General features: G+C 38.8%; 1 protein-coding gene across 2 annotated transcripts in view; it reads right to left on the bottom strand.

Annotated features, from left to right (window-relative positions):
• The window catches only part of LOC145683841 (bile acid-sensitive ion channel-like), a 105,816-nt gene that overhangs the window by 58,091 nt on the left and 25,730 nt on the right, over window positions 1-21,995 (bottom strand). Inside the window, exon 1 of one of the 2 annotated variants that reach the window (XM_081755436.1) lies at window positions 20,098-20,251. The exons of the other annotated variant lie outside the window; for it this stretch is intronic. Within the exon in view, the coding sequence (XP_081611562.1) occupies window positions 20,098-20,171 (74 nt within the window). The 5' untranslated portion in view covers window positions 20,172-20,251. Of the gene's footprint in view, window positions 1-20,097; window positions 20,252-21,995 lie in introns of those variants that run through there. 2 annotated transcript variants of the gene reach the window in all.

Below are 21,995 nucleotides of genomic sequence, written 5' to 3'. Positions count from 1 at the left end.
CGATCATGAGTCAGGTAGTGTCAATGGAAGCAGACCGCAGCAGTACTTTGGACGCTGAATTGCAAACGTACATCATGTGTAAAAAAATGCTACAAGTTCTAGTTGTAAAGCTATTGACAGATGTGTTCTGTACCTCGCAGGAAACCTCAACGCGGTAAGAATGTGTCAGTGCAAAACTTAGCTGTGTGAAGAAGATGGATGGCTTGTTATGGATGATTTTTGAAATGGATTTCGGCGAATCCCTGCCAGGAGGAACGACGCTACTACCGTAAAGAAGTCTATCCTGAGCAGTACGAAATTAATAGTTCCTCACATGCTCCATCGCCAGCAAAAAAAAAAAAAAAAAAAAAAAAAAAAAAAACACGTGTACAAAATTTTCGGACAATCTCTTGGTCGATGCATGCAAGATCTGGACCAAGCAGTTCAGACGTACGAAGCCTCTCCAATTGTGTACTCCTGGATTAGCTATTGACATGTCACCGCGTCTGAAGACCACTTTAGATACGGCACAAACACGAAAAAAAAAATAATAATAATTAAAACAATCTTGCAAAAAAAAAAAAAAAAATTGAAAAGACACCCACAACAACTTGCAGATGCGGCATTCTAAGCATTTTATCGCAGCATGAGACATCACGATAACTTTATTCACCATAGCACAATATGCAATTTGGCAGTAAATACTAAAACAAAATTTGATCCGTATAACACTTTATCATTCACAGCTTCGAAATCATGTGTCAAACTTAAAAAAAAAAAAAAAAAAAAAAAAAAAAAAAAAAAAAAAAAAAAAAAAAACCTATTTCGCAAGATTACGCATGAAGTTAGTACAAGAGACGACTTAGATGCGGCAGCTGATTGAAAAACCGCTGCAGACTTTGATAATAAAACCAAGTCTTTTATTATAGAGCACTAGTTGACTCCAAGGAAGATCATTAATGTACGTAGATCAGTCATGATTTGATATACAGGGTGGTCGTGCATGAATGTCAGAAAATTCGGGAGATGAATCTACAGGTAAAAACAAGCAAAAAATGTCATATTAACATTGGGTGAATGCGGCTTCGTTTGAACGCTAGAGGCGTCTGAAATGTCACCTTCCGAGGAAGCAATTTGCAATATCTCAAGAACGGAGAGAAATACGAATGTCGGGTCAAAACATATCAAAGGAAACCCCATCCGAAGAATTTAATTGTGCACAAGTAATGGCGAAACAGTGGCGGCGATAGAGGGGGGCAGAAAGAAATTGAATGAAACATGGAGAGAAGTGAACAATTTACACTGAAAAAATGTAGGAGGGGATGTTACTTGGAACATGCAACAACAAATGTTAATGAACAAAGGCAACAACGGCTAGTCTGTAGGGACATTATGGGAGGCAGATTGTAGGAATACACTATCTTCGTAATGGTGAGAAATAGGAATGTCGGGTCAAAAGATATCAAAGGAAATCCCATTCGAAGAATCCAATTATGTATAAGTGATGGCGAAACAGTGGCGGCACCAGGAGAAGCATAAAGAAAGTGAATGAAATGCGGAGAAAGGTGAACAATTTACACTGACAAACTGTAGGAGCGGATGTTATATGGAACATGCAGCAACAAATGTTAATGAACAAAGGCAACAATGGCTACACTGTAGGAACACTACGAGAGGTGGAATGTTGAAATACAGTATCGTTTTAACGGAGAGAAATAGAAATGTCGGGTGAAAAAATATCAAAGGAAATCCCATCCGAAGAATCCAATTATGCACACGTACTGCGGAACCGTGGCGGCGCATGGGAGCTGCAAAGAAACTGTTAAACTCTCTTAGTGATGAAACGTGCAGATCGTAAAAAGCACATATGGAAGATGAGACCCATTGTACTGTAAAAACAAGAGGTATTGTACTTACCATGGTCAACATTCTATAGCAGCTGTTCAATATGTCCTCCTTGTTCTTCGAGACAGACAGTTACACGATGGCGTAAGGATTCTCTGACTGGTGCCAATATCGCTGGCGTTTGCCGTAATGTGGCAAATGCAGCACATACACGCTGGCGAAGATCTTCAACATCATGCAGGGGCCGTGTATACACGAGACTCTTCACGTAACCCCAGAGGAAAAAATCTAGGGGATTCAGGTCGGGTGAACGTGGGGGCCATGCTTGTCTCCCACCACGACCTACCCACCTGCGTGGAAATGTTTTGTTCAGATATGCACGAATGGTGTGACATGAGTGGGCAGGGGCGCCATCATGCATAAACCCCATGCATTGCCGTGTCCTCAGTGGCACATCTTCTAACAGAATAGGTAGGTTCTGAGCCAGAAATTGGAGATACGATATTGCGTTCAATCGCTGTGGTAAGAAGTGTGGTCCCACAACGTTGTCGCCAATAATACCAGCCCACACATGCAATTGGAAACGCTGTTGATGCTTCGTCTCTACAATTGCATGCGGGTTGTTGAGTGCCCATCGATGGTCATTGTGGAAATTTGTGATGCCATCCCGTGTGAATAATGCCCCATCCGAGAACGATACCTGTGTTAGAAAGACTGGTGATACACGGCAGCGGCGGTATAACCAACGACAGAAACGTCGTTGGGTTTCATAGTCATCATCGTATAACGCACGACTTCATGCGAAACGTGTTCCTGCCTTGCTATTCGTCAGGTACTAATACTTGGGTTCCGGGTCACATGTCGGAGTACCTATCTTCCAGTGGGGGTGTTCGAACGCGTCGTCGTCTCGGAATGTCTGTGTTGGGAAGGAATGACCCAGTGTCCCGCAATCGCTGATGAATACGAATAAACATCCCCGGTGCTGGAATTTGTCGATCTGGGTAGCGTTCCGCATATAACCTACGCGCTTCTTCTGCATTGCCTTCCGCTAAGCCATACATCAAATGCATATCTGCCATTTCGGCGTTAGTGTATACTACCCTATTCATTGTGGTGCATTAAACATAGCACTTGTCCGTCCCGCGCTTGTCAACATCAACACTGTTTCAAACGACAAAAAGTAAACCACATTCATATACACATGGATCACTGCCCTGCCTGTAGAGTTTAGCACTAAAACGCTTGTGCTGTTACTGTCATTGCCTCATTCAGTACGAATGAACTGTGCGCTGTCCTCTGCAACTTCGATGCGAACGCTCTCGTTACCCACGCTTTCACTACTCCTATAACTAACTCTACTACGCGACGCTCTGCACGCCCCCTTGTATCACCTACTGTAGCTATACGCCCTCTGTCATCGGACATGTATCATACAGTACACCTAGAGTTGTATTCCTTGTTTCCTGATTGCTTTCAATTAGTTGTGTTTTCACCAATTTTAACTTTTCTCCGGGTTTCATTCACTTTCTTTGTGCTCCCCCTGGCGCCGCCACTGTTTCGCCATCACTTATTCATAATTGGGTTCTTCGGATGGGATTTCCTTTGATATCTTTTGACCCGACATTCCTATTTCTCACCATTACAAAGATATTACACCCCAGACAGCAATTTAAACTTGCTGCAAGCTGCCACAAACTTGCTGTTGCAAGGTAAATTAGCTTGCCGCAAGCTATACTATGCAAGCCAATTAGCTTGCTTTAAGCTTGTGGCAAGCTAGTTAGTTACATCTGGGCAAGGCTTGGGGCAAGCTTGTCTTCACAAGTTAAACACAAGTCAAATTATCTCAAACGCAAGCCAAGTATAAGCGTATTCTCATCAATGGCAAGCTTTATTAAGCTTATTGCAAGCGAAACACACGCCAAAGAAGTTATATGGAATCTTGCACTAAGCGAATTTAGATAAAACAGTATGAAATCAGTATAATTTAACCGTCTGACTAAATCTATGCTACAATATATTGTCCCCTCACCTCCCCAATTATTGAAGCATATGCACAATCATGAAAACATCCAAGTCTCCCATCCGCTTCTGCAAAACATCAAAATAAGCATAATTGTTACGATTTAGTTGTGACGCGCTACGCTTTTTTTTTAAACTGCAATTTCATTCCCAATTTCATTCAACTGGGCGGGCCACAGAAGGGAACGCCTTCTCCGGGGCCAGGAGAAAAAACAGAATTGTTAGAAGCGCCTGAGTATAGATGGGATACAGGAAGCTATTGATTGTGGTGATGTACGATCATCGTTATATTGTTAGATGTTGTAGATGAAGTGTAGAGTAAGAGAGATTATGGACGATAGATATGCAGATGGCTTTGATAGATGCGACGACGAGGGTTATAAGTTGCCGTGGCCTGGTCAAGTTCATGCAGTGCAAGTAGATGGTCGACTGGTGGATAGGCATGCCGTGGTCGTGTAGGAGTCTGATCGAGCAAAGCACCGAGAATTGGATGTGCCTCAGCTATACGGCTCTGTATATAGCGAGTGCGAAGGCGATAAAGATGTTGTAAAAGCGTGGGTATGGTGGTGTGCCGATAGACCTCCCGAGTAGGAGTATTTGCCGGTAAGAAATAAGCGGTGCGCAGAGCATGACGTTCCAGGACTTGCAATTTGCTGTAGAAGTGCTGTGGAGCAGACAACCAAGCAATATGACCATGGGTAAGAGCTGGGCGGACAAAGACCTTATACGTATGGAGAAGAAGCCTGGTGTTGAGACCCCAGTTGGTGCCGCAGAGGCTTCGCAACAAATTTATTCGGCGTCGAATTTTAGTTTGTAACTGAGAAAGTTGGGCTCTCCAGGTAAGATGTTTATCAAAAATGACGCCGAGATATTTCACACTGTTGGACAAGGTCAACGGTGAATCGAGAAGCGTAAGATGGAGACGCTCAGGATTTCGTGTCGGACAAAATTTGTTGCGGTTACGGGCGAATAGGGCCATTTGGGTTTTGGCGGGGTTCAGTTTGAGTTTCCACTTGAGACACCAGGTGACCAACTGATCGATTGCTGGTTGGAGAGTAGTGTTAATACGATCCACAGAAGAGCACAAGGCGAGATAGGCTGTGTCGTCAGCAAATTGTAGTGCATGGATGGGTGGCCGAGGTTGTGGCATATCTGCAACATATAAGATATAGAGTAAGGGGGAGAGCACGGAACCTTGTGGCACCCCAGCACGAAGAACAAAATGGTGAGACTGAGCCTGGTTGATTTGTATAAAAGCTGGGCGTTGATGAAGGAAATTGGCTATGAGGGGGACGTACGGTATAGGAAGAAGATGTAGCAGTTTTAAAAGAAGGCCTTGATGCCATACCGTATCAAATGCTCGCTCAATGTCAAATGAGATTAGGACAGAAGGTAGTCGTTTGTTTAAGTGGTTGGTCAAAAGACTCGAGAGCTTAAGCAGTTGATCCGTGGTGCTGAAAGATGATCGGAAGCCGGCTTGCGTTGTAGGCAGATGATGATGTGTTTCTAAAAAAGGATGAAGGCGGGTGACCAAAATGCGCTCCATGGTCTTACTGAAGACGTTGGTGAGACTAATTGGGCGATATGAGCCGATATTGGTAGGATCTTTTTGCGGTTTCAGAAAAACCACAATTTTGGCGAGCTTCCAGAGAGGAGGAAAGTAGCCAGTTGTTAGAATAGTTGTATACAACTGGGCGAGAACATGATGGAATGCCTCTCCGGCTTGCCGAATTTGGTTGTATGTAATAGTGTCGGCACCAGGAGCTGTATTGCGGCGTCGATGAAGCACAGTGACTATCTCAGCACTAGTTATTGGAGCTGTCAAAGGATTAGTGTGATCAATGGTATGGTCTATTGCAGGTGTAAATAACGCTCGCTCAGGATTGCCCACAGTGGTAATACGGCGGTGAGATGGATGGTAAAATAATGGAGCATTATGTGGTGTGAAGACATCCTTAAAGTAAGTAGCAAAGGCGGTCGCTTTTTCGGAATCCGTGGTAGGAACGTTGCCATCGACCAGAATAGGATAGTGGGAACCTCGGCGTTGGTATGTGAGCCGTTTAAACAAGTGCCAGAATTTAGTGGCATTGGTTTCATTGCGCAACTCATTGCAAGAATTTCGCTAGTCGAGGCGTTTCCGGGTTATGATGTAGTGTTGGACCATGCGTTGGAACTGTCGATGAAGTAGGAGAAAGTGTCGATCGTGAGTTCGCCTGTATTCAGTCAGAAAGGTATGAGACCGGTGAAGTAGAGTAACTGCATGATGTGGTAGGCTCGGGCGATGCGAGTGTGAGGTACGTTTAGGAACTGCGTGTTCAGTAGCGCCGGCAATGAGGGTACTGAGAGATGTGGAGACATGGTCAATGTCAGCGAGAGACGAGACGTCGGTGGGAATAGAAGCCAAGTTCTCCGTGATGTACGTTCGATATTTCTCCCAGTCAGCCTTGGCGAAATTGTAGGTCGCAGGGGAGGCTGGTGGTTCCCTGGATTGGATGTTAGATGGAGTTATTGTAAGTAGTACCGGGAGATGATCACTGCCTACAGAGCTAAGTACCTCCACAGAAGATTTGGGCAGTAGGTTGTTACTAACTATAACCACGACAGGGGTGGTATGACTCGCAGGCCGAGTGTGGTGTGGCAGAGGAATACAAGAACTATGGGTAGTTTGAAGGAAGTCCTGGAAACGCTGCTTTTGCGCCGCAGTGCGTGAGTAATAATTGAGGTCCGCAAGAAGTACGTATGATTTAAAGTTGACGTCCAAGTAAGTGAGAAACCGGTATGGCAACGGTTGAGTAGATCGTACATAGATGGTTGCTAAGGTCAGAGTAAGAGCTGGAGAATAGACGGTACTGATAACGTGTTCAGAATATTGCTCAGAATATGGCGGGATGACAAGACGACGGGGTAGGGAGTGCCTAATGGCAATAGCGGCTCCACCACGAGCAATGTTGTTAGGGAGATCACATCGTAAGAGGTGATATTGTGGAAAGTAGTACCGATCAGTAGTTTTCAAGAAAGTTTCATTTAGCGCAACACAGTCGACACTGAGTGAGGATGCCATGGTTTCAAGTAAAACTCTGTTTGTCTTGAGCGAGCGGATATTGGAAAATAGGAGTTTGACTACCTTCTTATTTTTGTTCCCCGCCATCTGGAACAGAAGGAGTAGATTCAGAATGGAAATGAAAGTGAGAGTAGAGGCCAGAATAAGTTTCTGCCATATGGATATTAAAGATGTCGTAGGCAGCTTTTGTTGCATGTGACAAAATGGCCTCACGTTGGAACGGGAAGGCATTTTGCAAGACTAGCGTGATAAATTGTAAGATATTTTCGACTGTAGGAGGAGGAAGTAAGGATGTTTGGGTGCCAGTTGAAGTATTGACAGGAGTGGAAGAAGCGTGGAGGCGGAGCGGCACGACTGTCTCGGGTTTATCCGGCAGCGGTTTCGGTTTGGTTTTGCATTTGTAAGAGTAGGTAGGATGGTCGCCATCACAAGTGTTGCATACCGGAGGTTGTTGGAGAAGTGTGCAGTTTTTAATCTTGTGTGGGCCCTTGCAGTGTGCACATTTAGGTGGAAGAGTGCATTGAGTGGTCATATGGGAATTATATGTTAAGCAATTTTCGCAACGCCGTGAGAGAGGAGGTGGCGTGCGAGATGCCTCGACGCGATGGTGACAACGATAGATAAAGACACCATTTTGAAGAAGATCGTCTATAAGCGCTTGGTTGTCTGTAAGCAGTCTCACCATGTATGTAGGACCTTCGGCGTTCTTAATACGAAGTGCACGACTCGGATGGATGTTATCGGCTTTGAGTTCTTCCAGCAATTCCTGTTCAGTAATACAGTCAACCCCACGAATTACGACAGATAGTAAAGGAGAACGTTTGGGTGGAGGTGGTGTTTTTAAGCCAGGAGACTGTAAGAGCTGTATTTTTGTATTGGTGCCGAACATGGCTGGTCCAACTTTGTAAATAAGATGTTGGTATAGATTTGGGTTTGCAGTTTTAAGGATAATACCATTCTGTGTTTTAATGAGTTGCTGTAAATCCAGGCGAGTACAGTATCGGAGCAGCTTCAGATAAAAGGATTTAATATTATGAAGAGCCGGATCTATCTGGGTAAAAAGTATGGTAGTTTGTGCTGGCGTCGGATTTGTAACATCCATAGGTTGGGCGACAGAAGCGCTGGCAACAGAAGAAGAAGAAGAATCAGATGCAGTTGGTTTAGACTTAGGAGGACTCTTGAGAGCCTCAGTATAGGAAGGTTTCGTGGGGGAGCGAGAGCGCTCGCGATCCCTAGGTGGAGAGCCATCGGATGATTGGGAGGTGCTAGTAGGTTTGGTGCGTTTTTGAGATCGGGCCGCCTCTCTACGAGATTCTCGAGGTGGTGCCATTACCGGTAAGCCTTGGTGTTTGCCCTGGGAAGAAAAGTCCGGAGTCTTAGGCATGGTCGTCGATAAGTGACTTCAGAAAGGCAGAGCCTTTCGTCGGTCGAGCGCCGCCGGGGAAGATAATATAGATTACTAGGAGCTTGAAGTAAGGAAGCGTACCGCAAAACACTGAAGTGTTTTCGTCCCCGTCTAGATGTTAGTAGATAACCTGGCGTTTCACTAACACAAAAGTGTTGTGCCCCGCTCAGGGTATAAGTGGACTGACAAACCGAGATTAGAGAAAAACAGCAGAACCAAGACAATACAAGAAATCACCTGTAAACAATACAGATGATACGAGCAAAAATCTAGTAGCTGATAAATTCCCTCGACAGATGAAAATCTTTCTCAATCCTTGGAATAGATTGAACACACTGGTCTCACAGATACACGTGCGATACCTGATCACAGCGTAGTGTGTCGAAACTCTATAGGCAAGGCTAGAAACTATATCAATAGTAGTATGCGCGCAACGCGCCGTTGCTTCTTACAAATATCTAATATGTTGCTATATTAGTGGCGAGTACTTGAAATTTCTACCTTTTTATATAAAAACGCAGAAAAATGTTTATACTTTAAACACAGCGTTCAGACAAACTATAAGTTAAACTTGAAGTTTATATTAAAATATCTGCAACAGTTCTGTATTCTTTCGCGAAATAAGTAGGCTCAAATCTGCTGCCATCTATGTTCACATTTATGCTTTATACGTAAATACTACAATTCGTTATGCCTCACAGTTACCGAAATATGAGGAAATAAAGAGCGATATTATAGGTACGTGGGACTAGAGTACTAGAGTACTAGACGGAACAATTAAAAAAAAAATAATTAAGTTTGTCCTTTATTCAAGCTGAATGCTAACAAGACACTAACAACGCGAACACTACCTTATCGCCGAAAGTAATGGGGCGTTTACACTTAGTCGATTTGCGTTCGATTCAGTTGAATTGACGTCACTTTCAGCTTAATCGACCGTGTAAACGGGACTTCAACTTAATCGCTTGTTGATCGAAGGCGACTAATCGACTGGCAACTGAATTAAAAGATGTTCTATTTTCTGTGGTTGAAATAATTTAACACATCCATCGATCTGATTCGGCCTAGTTGCTTCGATTTAGTCGCAAATGCAACGAGTCGATTTAGCCGTGCGACTAAATCGACCAAGTGTAAACGCCCCATAAGGAGGTCAGCGTCACGTGGATTTTGAGAACAACTGAAAATCGAACGCGCGCTGGCTTTTTACTTCAATCTAAAGAAAAGCGTCTCGCAAGCGAAGCGTGGGTTGCCCGCACTACGGCTTGCGCTAAGCAGAAATAAGCTTTTTTGTATAAGCCAAAGCAAATAAAATCAAATAAAAGCGATAGGCAAGCTTGCGGCAAGCAAACATGCTGTCTGGAACCTATTCCTACAATCCGCCTCCCATAATGTCCCTACAGACTAGCCGTTATTGCCTTTGTTCATTAGCATTTGTTGTTGCATGTTCCAAGTAACATCCCCTCCTACAATTTTTCAGTGTAAATTGTTCACTTTTCTCCATGTTTCATTCAATTTCTTTCTGCCCCCCTCTATCGCCGCCACTGTTTCGCCATTACTTATGCATAATAGGATTCTTCGGATGGGATTTCCTTTGATATGTTTTGACCCGACATTCGTATTTCTCTCCGTTCTTGAGATATTGCAAATTGCTTCCTCGGAAGGTGACATTTCAGACGCCTCTAGCGTCCAAACGAAGCCGCATTCACCCAATGTTCATATGACATTTTTTGCTTGTAGATTCATCTCCCGAATTTTCCGACATTCATGCACGACCACCCTGTATATATATATATATATATATATATATATATATATATATATATATATATATATATGCTCTGGCAAAATTCTTGCCATTGAGAGCAACAAGACGACGTGACAAGACGATGCACTCACATATGACTATGCCAGTGATTAGAATGGATGGCACACTGCTTTCACACACCTATATTCTTATTTTGAAGCCCAGTGGCCAATTCCCAGTGAACAGGACCGCTGCATTCCCTAATGTAAGAACATATGCAAATAGATAAGCGACCATGACCAAACGCAATTTGTAAATCTTCCTGTCTAGCAAGTCTTATAGCCCGATGTGCCGGATAAGGATCATATTTTGCTTTTGATTGACTTCTAGGCAGCAAGCATGATTATTTTTGATAGTTTCTGAAGGAGTTGAATTCAATAACAAGCTAATTTACAGGTCCTGTGCAACTTTCTGATGTGTTCTTTCATCCGTTCAAAATATTAATCACCGATACATTGGTTTTATTAACCACCATTAAAGTACGGCAACATGAAACCTATCTCCATCTTCAGTTATTTGTTCGGTATCAGTTTTCCGCAAGGCGATTCAAAAATTGACTCTGCTTTTCGTTCTTCAATATGGCTATTCTATTATAGTGCTATTATAGTGAACATAAAGGGGCATTCCAGACACCTTAAGAATATTGTTTCGATACAAGATTTACAGAGGAACGGTGCAACGACACGTGTCACCAGCTTGCTCTCATCCACTGTGTTCACTACTGGAAAAATATGTGTGTTGACCACGCATTCAACAACATGTGACTATTGTTCTCTATTCTTTTCGTCTATTTGTCTTCCCTTGTGTCTGATATCCACACATGAACATCGTCCACATTTTTCATGCAAGCATGCAAGCAATTTTCTTTACTTAGAACGTGCTAAGGAATTTATTCTGGGGAGGAGGAATTCAATATGAGGATAAATTATATTGAAATTTGTAAAATAACCCCTAAAACTAGGCTAAAATTACAGAAGAGCTTGGGTTTCGGGGGGAGGGTCGATGATCCCCAGAACCCGTCCCTGCTTTATGTCATTAGTGTAACGTGTAGTGGTGACGTAGACGGGCCATCCACCTAACAAATGAATAATCTACAAGGCCCAAGTTAGCATAATCTATTTAACTGTATCCATTTTCTTCTTTCTATTTAATCTCTATACATAAATGAAGAAGTCCTGGTTGAGTACGAGGTGAATGACTGACTGACCAACACCCAAGGCAAACCACTTAAGTTAGCATCTTGAAATTTCGACAGAGCATGTTTATGACGTAATATACCACTAACGAGGATTTTCGAAGATGTCCTAATTTCTAAACGGTAGTAACATGAAATGTTTTTCACTGTTTACACACACACACACACACACACACACACACACACACACACATATATATATATATATATATATATATATATATATATATACATATATATATATATATATATATATATATATATATATATATATATATATATATATATATATATATATATATATATATATATATATATATATATATACAAAGGAACAAAAAAGGGCGAGGATTGCAATTGTTAAGATATGAAGATAGCCACATCTCCTTCCAAAACCCTTATGGTTAATTACATGAAATTTCTTATTTAGGCCGTTAGTTTAAAATAACTAAAGGGGTGTTTCAAGGTTTTGTTTGTTTTCTTACAAAGGAATAAAAAGGCAAAATAAATAAATAAATAAATAAAAGGATAGATTTACAATTGCTATAAGAAGATAACCGTACCTCGAAGTCTCTTAAAATTAGATACATGTTAGGAATGTGAAACTTGGTATATAAACACCTCCTTCAAAAGGAGTGACATGTGTCAGAGCATAAACGAAATACCCATACATAAAGGGAGAAACCACAGTGAAAAATCATAAAGAGAAATACGTGAAACGTGAGAACTAGAGTGAGATACAAAATGGAGAAAAAAATTGACACCAAAAATATTGCGAAAGGCAAAGACATAAAGCTAAGAAATACCGATGATAAACGAAAGACTAACAAAAACTAAACACTTTTACTAAATGCATATTCTCTTTGTGTATTGCTTTTATTATGTGTGTGTGTTTGATTTCGATAGTGCAGATTCTGTTTTGTAAAATAAATAAATAAATAAAATAAAATAATTTGAAGTAGAAAGGAAAAAATGGATACATTTGAATAAATATGGTAACATGCTGCAAAAGTGTATCGCCCCCAGTGAAGAGAGTGGAAAGAGAAAACAGAAAGTGAGTAGAGAGAAAAAGAGAATAAGAGACAGTAGCCACTACTATATAGTAAGACCTGAAAATAGAGGCAACGGCAGGGTAAGTGAAGGTTTTTGAAATAAATACAAATAAATAAAATAAAATAAAATAGTAATCAAAAAAGCTACATTGTTTTCGGAAATTCCGCTCTTAACGAGAAAAGGGGTGGAATTTCAGCTTTTTGTTCTTTAATATAGACCCTATAAAAGTTACTGAAGCTTCAGCCCCATTAATACTGGAAAACGGGTGAGGTGTTTAATATAAAACTTTGAACTCAAAAATCTTCCAGTTTTACGTCCGTGGTTATGCGGGTTAGGCTAAAGGAGACGGCGATGATGAGAAATGAAGGAATGAAGAAAGTGGTAGGAAACGGGAAAACCCCGATGAAACGCACGCACACGAAGTTTGTCCACCACTAAATTCACTTGGCGCGAGCTGGGACTGAACCTGGGACCTAGGGGCGCAAATAAGAGCTCCGCAGACACCGCATTGCGAGGAGCCCCAAGCCATCAGGGCCCCCCAAATCGTGATGTAGGACGTAAAGAAGGGAACCCACTCCAAGCTGTCTGCGGGTTCCTCCCAAGCTTTTAGTTACGCCATTGCAGGGACCTCACGCACCAGAGGTGAAAGCTCTACCACTGAGCCACAGCGGCCCCAATTTTGAACTCAGCACTTGGGCCAACATAGGGTTTATCATTTCACTTTGAAGTACTTATTCTAATAGAGAAAGAGTTTAAATTTCTCGCAAAGAGCAATACCATAAGCGTATTCTTGCAATACAAAGGACGGTAGCAAAGCCTGAAATACGAGATGCGAGGTCGCAGGCCGAACAATAATAATATACATCTTACCTCTGCACCTCTAGAGAGCCTTTTAATACAAATAAATAAAAATGTATTCTCTATTATAATAATGTAATAATAAGAGCTAAAGAAACGAAGGCTATTGTCTCAACTTTGACCTATAATCCAGCAGCTAGGAAAGTCCTGTTGGGAGTTTGAGAGCCAGAAGGTTTGTTTGTTTTACCGAGTTCTACTATATTTGGTGTTTAAAAAGAAATTGGTCATATGTTCTGAATCATGGTCATTATTGCGCAATGGCCGCCATCTTGAATATTCCTTTCGTATTCACTACATTTTTCTTAAATACATCTAGCTCAAGCTGTAATTGTCGCAAAGTTATCAGTTATATCTCGTTCGATTTGCAATAGTATAGGCTTTTAGGTGACGAATGTAGTGAATGCGAAAGGAATATTCAAGATGGCGGCTATTGCGCAATAATGACCATGATTCAGAACATGTGACCAATTTCTTTTAAAACACCAAAGATAGTAGAACTCGGTAAAACAAACAAGCCTTCTGGCTCTCAAACTATCAACAGGACTCTCCTAGCTGCTAGACTACTACTTGAAACATTGTTTAATGTAGCAGAGCCATTTTTTTTCTTAACTTTGAAATCTTCAGAAATTCTGTTTGAATTTTTGGAATGTCTGTGCTAGTGAGTTGAAGCAAAATAATTAAAGGAAAAGTTCAGAAAACTCTTGGTAAACAAATAGTTCGCTTGATGAAATTCCAGACGAGGCTTTTAAGACAAACTGCCCGGGAGCTATTGCGTCAGAGATCAAGTGACCTGATACGAAAGAGACGAAGGAACATGTTATCATTTCCTCTCGCAAAGGGAAGATGGGTAGTTATTTCATATATAAAGTACATTTTCGTTTTTAAAATATTTTCTAAGATATAGTATCTTTTGTTGTATATTGGTATCTTTCTCCTTTCCCCGATTGATTTTCATGAATTATTCAACAATGACAAACATTTAATCCGAATAGCTACAGGCTATATGTTATTATTTTCTAAGTCAAAATTGGTCGACTGGTTACATTGGAGTCTAGAATGCTTTTTAGCTCCGAGGTTATTTAAAACGTACGGCTTAACATGTGATCTGAACCACGAATTCGTCGGGAATCGAACACGAGTCTTCTACACCGCAGGCACCTTCTCTAACCTATAGCCCAGAGAGAGCCGTCTCTCTGTCTTAGTCAAGAAAATAATTAGCAATGTCTTCTTCTTTTACTGGGAAATGTTACTATTATGACGTATTACTGTCTAATCATTACGAATAAGAGTACGAAATTTGGCTTTTAAGTTGTCAGTTTCAGAGGATGACGAATTCTCTTTTCTGACATTCAAATAGATGTCTGTCTCATCGTTACAGGAAAGTGGCTGTATAGTTTGAAATAAATCATTGAACACAGGTGGGACTGTAGTAGAACAGGTTTTAAACATGCCACATTCATTAAAATGAGGGTCCTGAGGAGGGGGTAAGGGTTTTTGAATACGTTAAAAAAAAAAGAAAAGAAAAAGTGTATCACGAAATCCTGGTGTTAGAAAGATAAAAAATTTAAAATGAAATAAAACTTCTAGTTTCATGTCCATGATTATGCCCTTCATATCTTTGAAAAAATGTCCACATGACTCTCATGTCATTGTTCTTATCTTTTTTCTTTTTTCTTTTTTTTTTTTTTTTTTTTGTTTTGTTTTGTTTTAAGTACTGATTGTAAAATCCATAGTTTGGAACTCTAATGTAATATATTATAGTAATTATAATAATAAGAAGAAAGTACAATTTATTTTACTGAGAATATTTCTTTCATTTATTTAAATCTTTAGTTTTACATTTGAGTGGCCTATGGCGAGTGGAAAAACCCAAACTCGAGGTTTCGAACGTTTAATACCTTGCATGGCATCTACATGCATAAAAAGACCTTTTGCATGTCTATTGGTCTTCGAGTATATATACTTACCTAGAGACAACGTTCAAACTACCGAGGATAAATTTTTAACACTTCTAAAGTTGTCTTATTTTAAACTCTTTATTCTATAGATGCATTTCATAATGGTTTAGCTTCTACTCTTTCCAAGAAATTTTAAACTTTGAATCCCCTATGGATATCTTTTTTTTTTTTTCAATTAAAGTGAATGAATAAAAATTAAGGTCAACCCAGGTTTAAATTATTTCAAAAACTAAACTGGTCAAAAGTAGTTGTCTGGAGAGTGGAAACCACATTTGCAACTTTCTCAAAAACAACTCCAAAGATTTTGTAATATTTCATGTATTAAAATACTATTAATTACCTTATAATAAATATTTCAATAATAACTGTAGCATGACTTGTTTTAGTTTAAGAAATGGGAAGGAGAAATGTTCACGCGGCTTCCTATGCTTTAAAAAAAATGCACATGAAGCTTTGATTACCAATAAGCAGCAATCCTTTCCACCCACAGTTATCATTAATACATTAATTACTATGTTAATAATACAGCCACACACGCACACACAAAATAAAAGTTCTGTACTGCGGATCCCAGTGTATGGATTCGATGTATTTTGTTACACAAAATCCAAATTCCCAAACCCTAGGATGATTGACAGTCTCAATTTTGTTTTATGGATGAAAAACGTGTGTCTGCCTTATCTAAAATCGCTCAAATTTTTCGCTCATAAAAAAATGACACTGTCAATTGTACTGGGGTATCGAAAGTTGGATTGTGTGTAACAAAATACATCGAATCCTACCCTCGGGGCCACAGAGCAGAACTTTTGTTTTTTGAATGGATGTGGTGTATTCTCCCTATCCAAAATCACTCAAGTTTCTGGCCCATAATAAAAAATTGACACGGTCAATCGTCCTGCGGTTTTGAAATTTGGATTCTGTGTAACAAAATACATCGAATCCATACATTGAGTGAGCTGCACAGAACTTTTTTATTTATTTTATTTTTTTATTTATTTATTTTTTGTATGGCTCTGTTACATGTATCCTCCGTATCTAAAATTAATCAAGTTTTTCGCCCGTAACAAAAGTGACACAGTCATCATCCTGGGTTTTCGAAATTTGGATTCTGTGTATCGAAATACATCAAATCCATACCCTGGGGCCCGGTGCCCGGAACTTTTTCTCTGTGTGTATGACTGTGCAAGTATTGACGTTATTACGTTATTCCTATAGTTTATTTGTGTACATTTGGCTAAAACGCATTCAGTATTGTATGGATACGTAATATATTAGGCCTCACAATAAAAGAAATCATTTTATTTCCCAACGTTACGGTAATCGCCATGCCAAAATGGTGCGGCGTCTTACCCGATAGTGCGGGGAAAGATGCCTAACTGGAGAGATTTACTTATCCGCCTCTCTATCACTTACCGTATCTATATGGTTCTTTCAACGCCGTCACACGGGATACGGCTGTTTCGGTGTAAGACGTTTTGGTGCAGGGCGTTTCGCTGTACGGATGTTTCGGTGTAAGGACGTTTAGGTGTGAGGCTGGTTCGGTGTTAAAGTTCCAATGTTTACACCGAAACGTCCACTCTTCAAAATGAAAATTATTCGTTAAGAAGAAATAGATTCATGAAGTAGAAAATATAAATTAATAAATAAATAAATGCTGCTGTAATTGACAGGGGTTACTTATTTATAGTGAGTCCCCTCGCTTCACTCTATGTCAGAACTTCTTATATCCTCAAATGTTATAATTATGAATTGATTGGGAAAACGTTTTATGCTAATGATATATAGTAAAGAAAAGTGTGTGATGCATAAACATTGTGTACACCACACACACGGCAATAACTGTGCACAAATCGCAAAATACTGCACAATCTTTGAAAGGAAATTTTCAAATACAGGTGGTTTTTCTTCCAAATAACCGCTTTTATATCATGCATACCCAATAAGATTAGCAAATCTAGGAGAAGAAAACTGATTATGAATCAGTGTTGGAATCTTAATTATATTATTACGGAGATATAAATTCATGTTATAGTTGTAGATGACAGTGTCAGAAAAAAAGCCTCAAGAAATTTTTTAACGGCCTAAAGAATACAAGAAGAGGCTGAATCATACCAGTTGTTCAAAGGCCGCCTCTAACGTTCAAAGGGTGGTTTCTACCCTTAAACCCGCACCATTACCAAAGTAAAAAAAAAAATGATTATTTTTTGATATTCTACAAGTATGCAAAGTTTCATTCAAATCAGGAAATTACACTTCCGTAAGTCTCCTTGTTAGTGCTGTTCAAATGGAACAAATAAGTCAATTGGCGGACATGAAGTCAGAAAAACGATAAAATACGCCAATGTTACGAAGAGATTGAGCAATAACAATGAGATTCAATAACAATTTTAATCAGTTTACTGCATTGCAGAGTGGCTACACTATGACACTTCATGACTGTTCATTACAAGCATATGATTAATGCAATCAAATATTAGGCTATACACCGAAACGTCCTTTACAGCCAAGCGTCCTTACACCGAAACGTCCTTACACCGTAACGTCCGTACCGAAACATCCGTACACCGAAATGTCCTACACCGAAACCTCTTACACCAAAACACAATACACCGAAACATCCTAGACCCCCGTCACACAGGGTCTAGCGGAAGGACTTATCCGATAAGTTTCACTCTTCAACTCTTATTCTTCTGTTTGCTATTGTCTTACGATTAAAAGCTATGGCACCTCCCCCCACCCACTCTATAGAGATCAAACTCAAGGAAGCAATTCCCTCGTCCTCCCCATGTGGCGCCTTGGTTAAGCCGTCAGTGGTGAATAAGATGAAGCTGCAATTTCATATAGGAGAGGGATGATTATTGAAACTGGGGTATTGTACCACACTTTATTTTCTACATTGGCTAATTCTTCTTAGGTATTATCAATAATTTATAGGCAAAGTATGTATATTAAGTATTTCCCATTTTGTATAGAGATTTCAGTCATTGTATATAGTGTCTAGGTATGGTTAACGATGCCTGATTTCCTACTCTGCCGCTAACATACACACTGTTTTCCTGTAGGTCCTATATATTGCGTTGTTACTCGTAAAATATTCTGTTTAGTGGAATTTTGTCCTAGTAGGAATAATTTTGATGAGCTTTTGTCCTACTCTAAATATTCTGACTACATAAGATGTGGGCCTACAGTTTACCATGGAACCTGAAGGTAATATACACGGATCAAAAACTAAATATTCCCGAGAAATTAACCATTTAATACAAAATTAAAGAAAAACAAAAAAATCATCTACCTTCCTTTAACCTAATAGATGTATTAATATTACACGTATTAATAAAGTTTAGTCAGTAATTATATTCGACTTACGAAATACGTCAGAGGTATCTGCAGATAGGGAATTACATAGACTTTCAACATAGGCTCAGGAACCCAAAATCATATTTATCAGGATACGCGCAAATTTTGTTCATATATTAACCTGTTAAATCTTATATTTTTCTCAATATATTGTAGAATTACGTTGCAACCAGGAACTCTGTACACCAATACCTTAAAAAAAAAAAAAAAAAAATCTCATCCGAAGCTTCAAAAACCCTGGTCTATTAAACTAACAAGACTATTTTATTAGGGGAATACTAATGGAAAATAAATAATTAACTAACTGACTCTATGGCTTATGGGACTCGAAGCTTCAATAGCGCTTTCATGAAATCTCTCCATTGACTTCTGTCCTTAAATAACTGAATCTAATTTCTGCTCTATATTCTTATTTGTCCTCCCACTTGTGTTTAGGTCTTTCTAATAGTCTTTTTTTTTATTGGGTTTCCGGTTAAATTGACTATTCGTGTAATGTACAGTTCCAGATGTATAGAAAACGCAAAGGAACAACGGAGAGCTATTATGAATAAATAAACAATAAAGAAAAAATATGCTATTTAATTAAAGAAATTAAATTATTTCCATTAATCTGAATAAAGATTTTCTAACTTCCATCTAAAACTATAGGCTTCATGAGATGTAGTCCTACATATTACCGTGGAGCCCGAAATAATAGCATAAGAATTGACCACTTGTCTATTACTTACCAAAAAGAAAAAAAAGAAAGAAAGAAAGAAAAGAAAGAAAGAAAAGAAAAGCTAAGTTTCCGTTAAACATATTAATAAAACTGTCTTAATAATATTAGAATTATGAATAATATACAGACATTGATATTTTCAGGGACAATTCAGGGAAAGGTCCCAACGAAATACCTCCGAATTCATATCGCCGAATATGTTTAATGTGAATTACTAATATTCTTGAAATGTCACTCTTTACCACTGTCTTGAAAGTTGCCCTTCCAGAAACATTCTCTCTCAAAGCTGAAAAACTTGGCCCAGAGAAGAAAATGCAAAACAAGTACTTATGGTACATGTTTATGATTCTATTCTATATAGAAAATACTTATGGATAATAACATAGAGTAAACATATTCCTAGGACTAGGAATATATTTATTCTTCGAAATAAAATGGCAAAAAAAAAAAAAAGAAAAGAAAACTGACAAACGAACATTTGCATAAACTAATATTGGAGGAAATTACACAGCATTATATGACTATAAATTAAATTTCCATTTTCGTCACAATACGCGATCTGTCAGAAGCTTTACATAGTTTCAACTTATTAAATTGTTGATATAATCTTTAAGAAGTATGTCTCTTATTTCAGTCATTTTGCTTTCGAGCAAATTAGAACAATATTCAGCCAATGAAATAAATAAATAAAATTTACTATGTAGTTTTTGTTCTCTCTTTTAGATAGTTTAGAAAAAGGCTAACTCAGTAAAACAAAGAGTAAAAATAAAAATAAATAAATAAGAACTTAAAGAAAAGAACCTAGTAATATTTCTAAAGATACATAATAATATACAAGTACTTACGTATGACCATTACAACAATACACAGAGTAACTTTTCTGGCCCATGGTACTATTTGAATCTTGATGTGGGAACATCTTTAAAGAACTCCTTTATTTCACCACTAAAGAAGAAATGTTACTGACAGATAAAATATTTCTACTTTCACTAATCCTTAGTTATTTGTCACATGATCACGAATTCTATTGGTCAAAAAATGAAAGTACGGGGTTACATCCCCAAGAACAGGGTAACAATATTCTGATTACTCACCCCTTCCTCTTTAAAAACACACTCATAATTAAACAAACAGATGATCCATGAAAGGTCATTTAAATGCCCTAAGGATATCGACAGCTGGTATTAAGAAAATAATTGGCAACGAAGAATGCATACCAGAAATAAGGTTTTGGGCCATTTCCTTAGAAGCAAAGTTTTGAAATTAAGAAAATATTGAATTTTTAACAAAATATCGACTCCCTCAAATAAATCATTCAATGGAGAGAGAGAAGAACCAATACGTATACGGATACGTATTTGCTTTCATTTAAAATACAGTGAATTTAATGATAGTTATTCCGAAATACCAAGAAAGCTGGTTAGATTATTTAAGATATGTAATGAATGTCAAAGTAAAGTCCACGTAGGAAAATTCTTAACAAAGAGCTATCAGGTCGGGAATTACTTTATACAAGGAGACACGTTGTCGCCAAGTCGCCATTATTGTTCAACTTCGTCCTGGAGTACGCTAGAAGGAAAATGAAAGATAGCAAGCAGGGCCTAGAGCTGAATGGTATTCATCAGGTTATGCCGTATGCTGATGATGTAAATTTAGTAGGAGATAATAAGAAAGCAATAGAAAGAAATACAGAGGTCTTATTAATCTCTTGCAGGGACTTGTATTTAGAAATAAAAGCAGAGAAAACTAAACACATGATGTTCGCCGAGATCGTAATACAGCAAATTATAAATGCGTTAAAATATCAAATAATAATACTTTCCGTAAAATGGTTACTTTCAACTATCTAGGCTCAGTATTAACAGACCAAAACAATATTCACGATGAAAGTAAATGTCGACTGAAACCAGGGAATTCGTGTTATTATTCAGTGCAATCTTTTATCGTCGCTAAATCTGTCGAAGAATTTGAAGCTTAAAATATATAAAACGATAATCATGTATGTTGTTTTGTATGGTTGCGAAACATGGTCATTGTGATGGAAGATCGTAGACTGAAAATATTTGAAAAAAAAAAAAAAAAAAAAAAGATTCCAAGACGAATATTCGGACCCAAGAGGAATGGAAATGATGAATGTCGGAAACTTCATAACGAGGTACTACATAATTTATATTGTTTACAAAACACTGTTAGAGTCATCAAATCTAGAAGGCTTAGGTGGGCAGCTCATGAAGCCTGAACGGAAAAAGTAGGAACACTTTCAAAGTTTTAACTGGAAATCTAGTCGGAAACGACCATTAGGAAGACCTAGGTGCAAATGGGAGGACAATATTAAAATGGATATCACAGAAACAGGAATACAAAGTAGAAACTGGATCCGGTTGGCTAAGGACAAAAGCCAGTGGAGAGCTTTTGTGAACGAGGCATTGAACCTTAGGATTCCATAGGCCATAGAGTTAGTTAGTTTACTGATAATTATTCTTCGGTAATGCTGAAGCATTATAACGAAGTATCATTTTCTCTTTCTTAGAGCACTGATTGCATCATAAAACATTACACTCTAAAAAATCGTTGTATTATTTCAACGACATGCCTATGTGTTAACACGATTGTGTTAAAATATAACACAAACAAGTGGTTAGAACAACACACTCTCCATTTGGAGTTGTGTATCAAATGCCGGTAGTTGAAATGACACAAAACCTGTGTGTTAAATTAACACAAGTGTAGAATCTTCGGTGTT

This window comes from Thermobia domestica, chromosome 4, assembly GCF_964235325.1.
Source record: "Thermobia domestica chromosome 4, izTheDome1.hap1.1, whole genome shotgun sequence".
Classification (NCBI taxonomy): Eukaryota; Metazoa; Arthropoda; class Insecta; order Zygentoma; family Lepismatidae; genus Thermobia; species Thermobia domestica.
The sequence above is the reverse complement of the archived record's forward strand: the minus strand, read 5'-3'. Positions and strand labels throughout refer to the sequence as shown.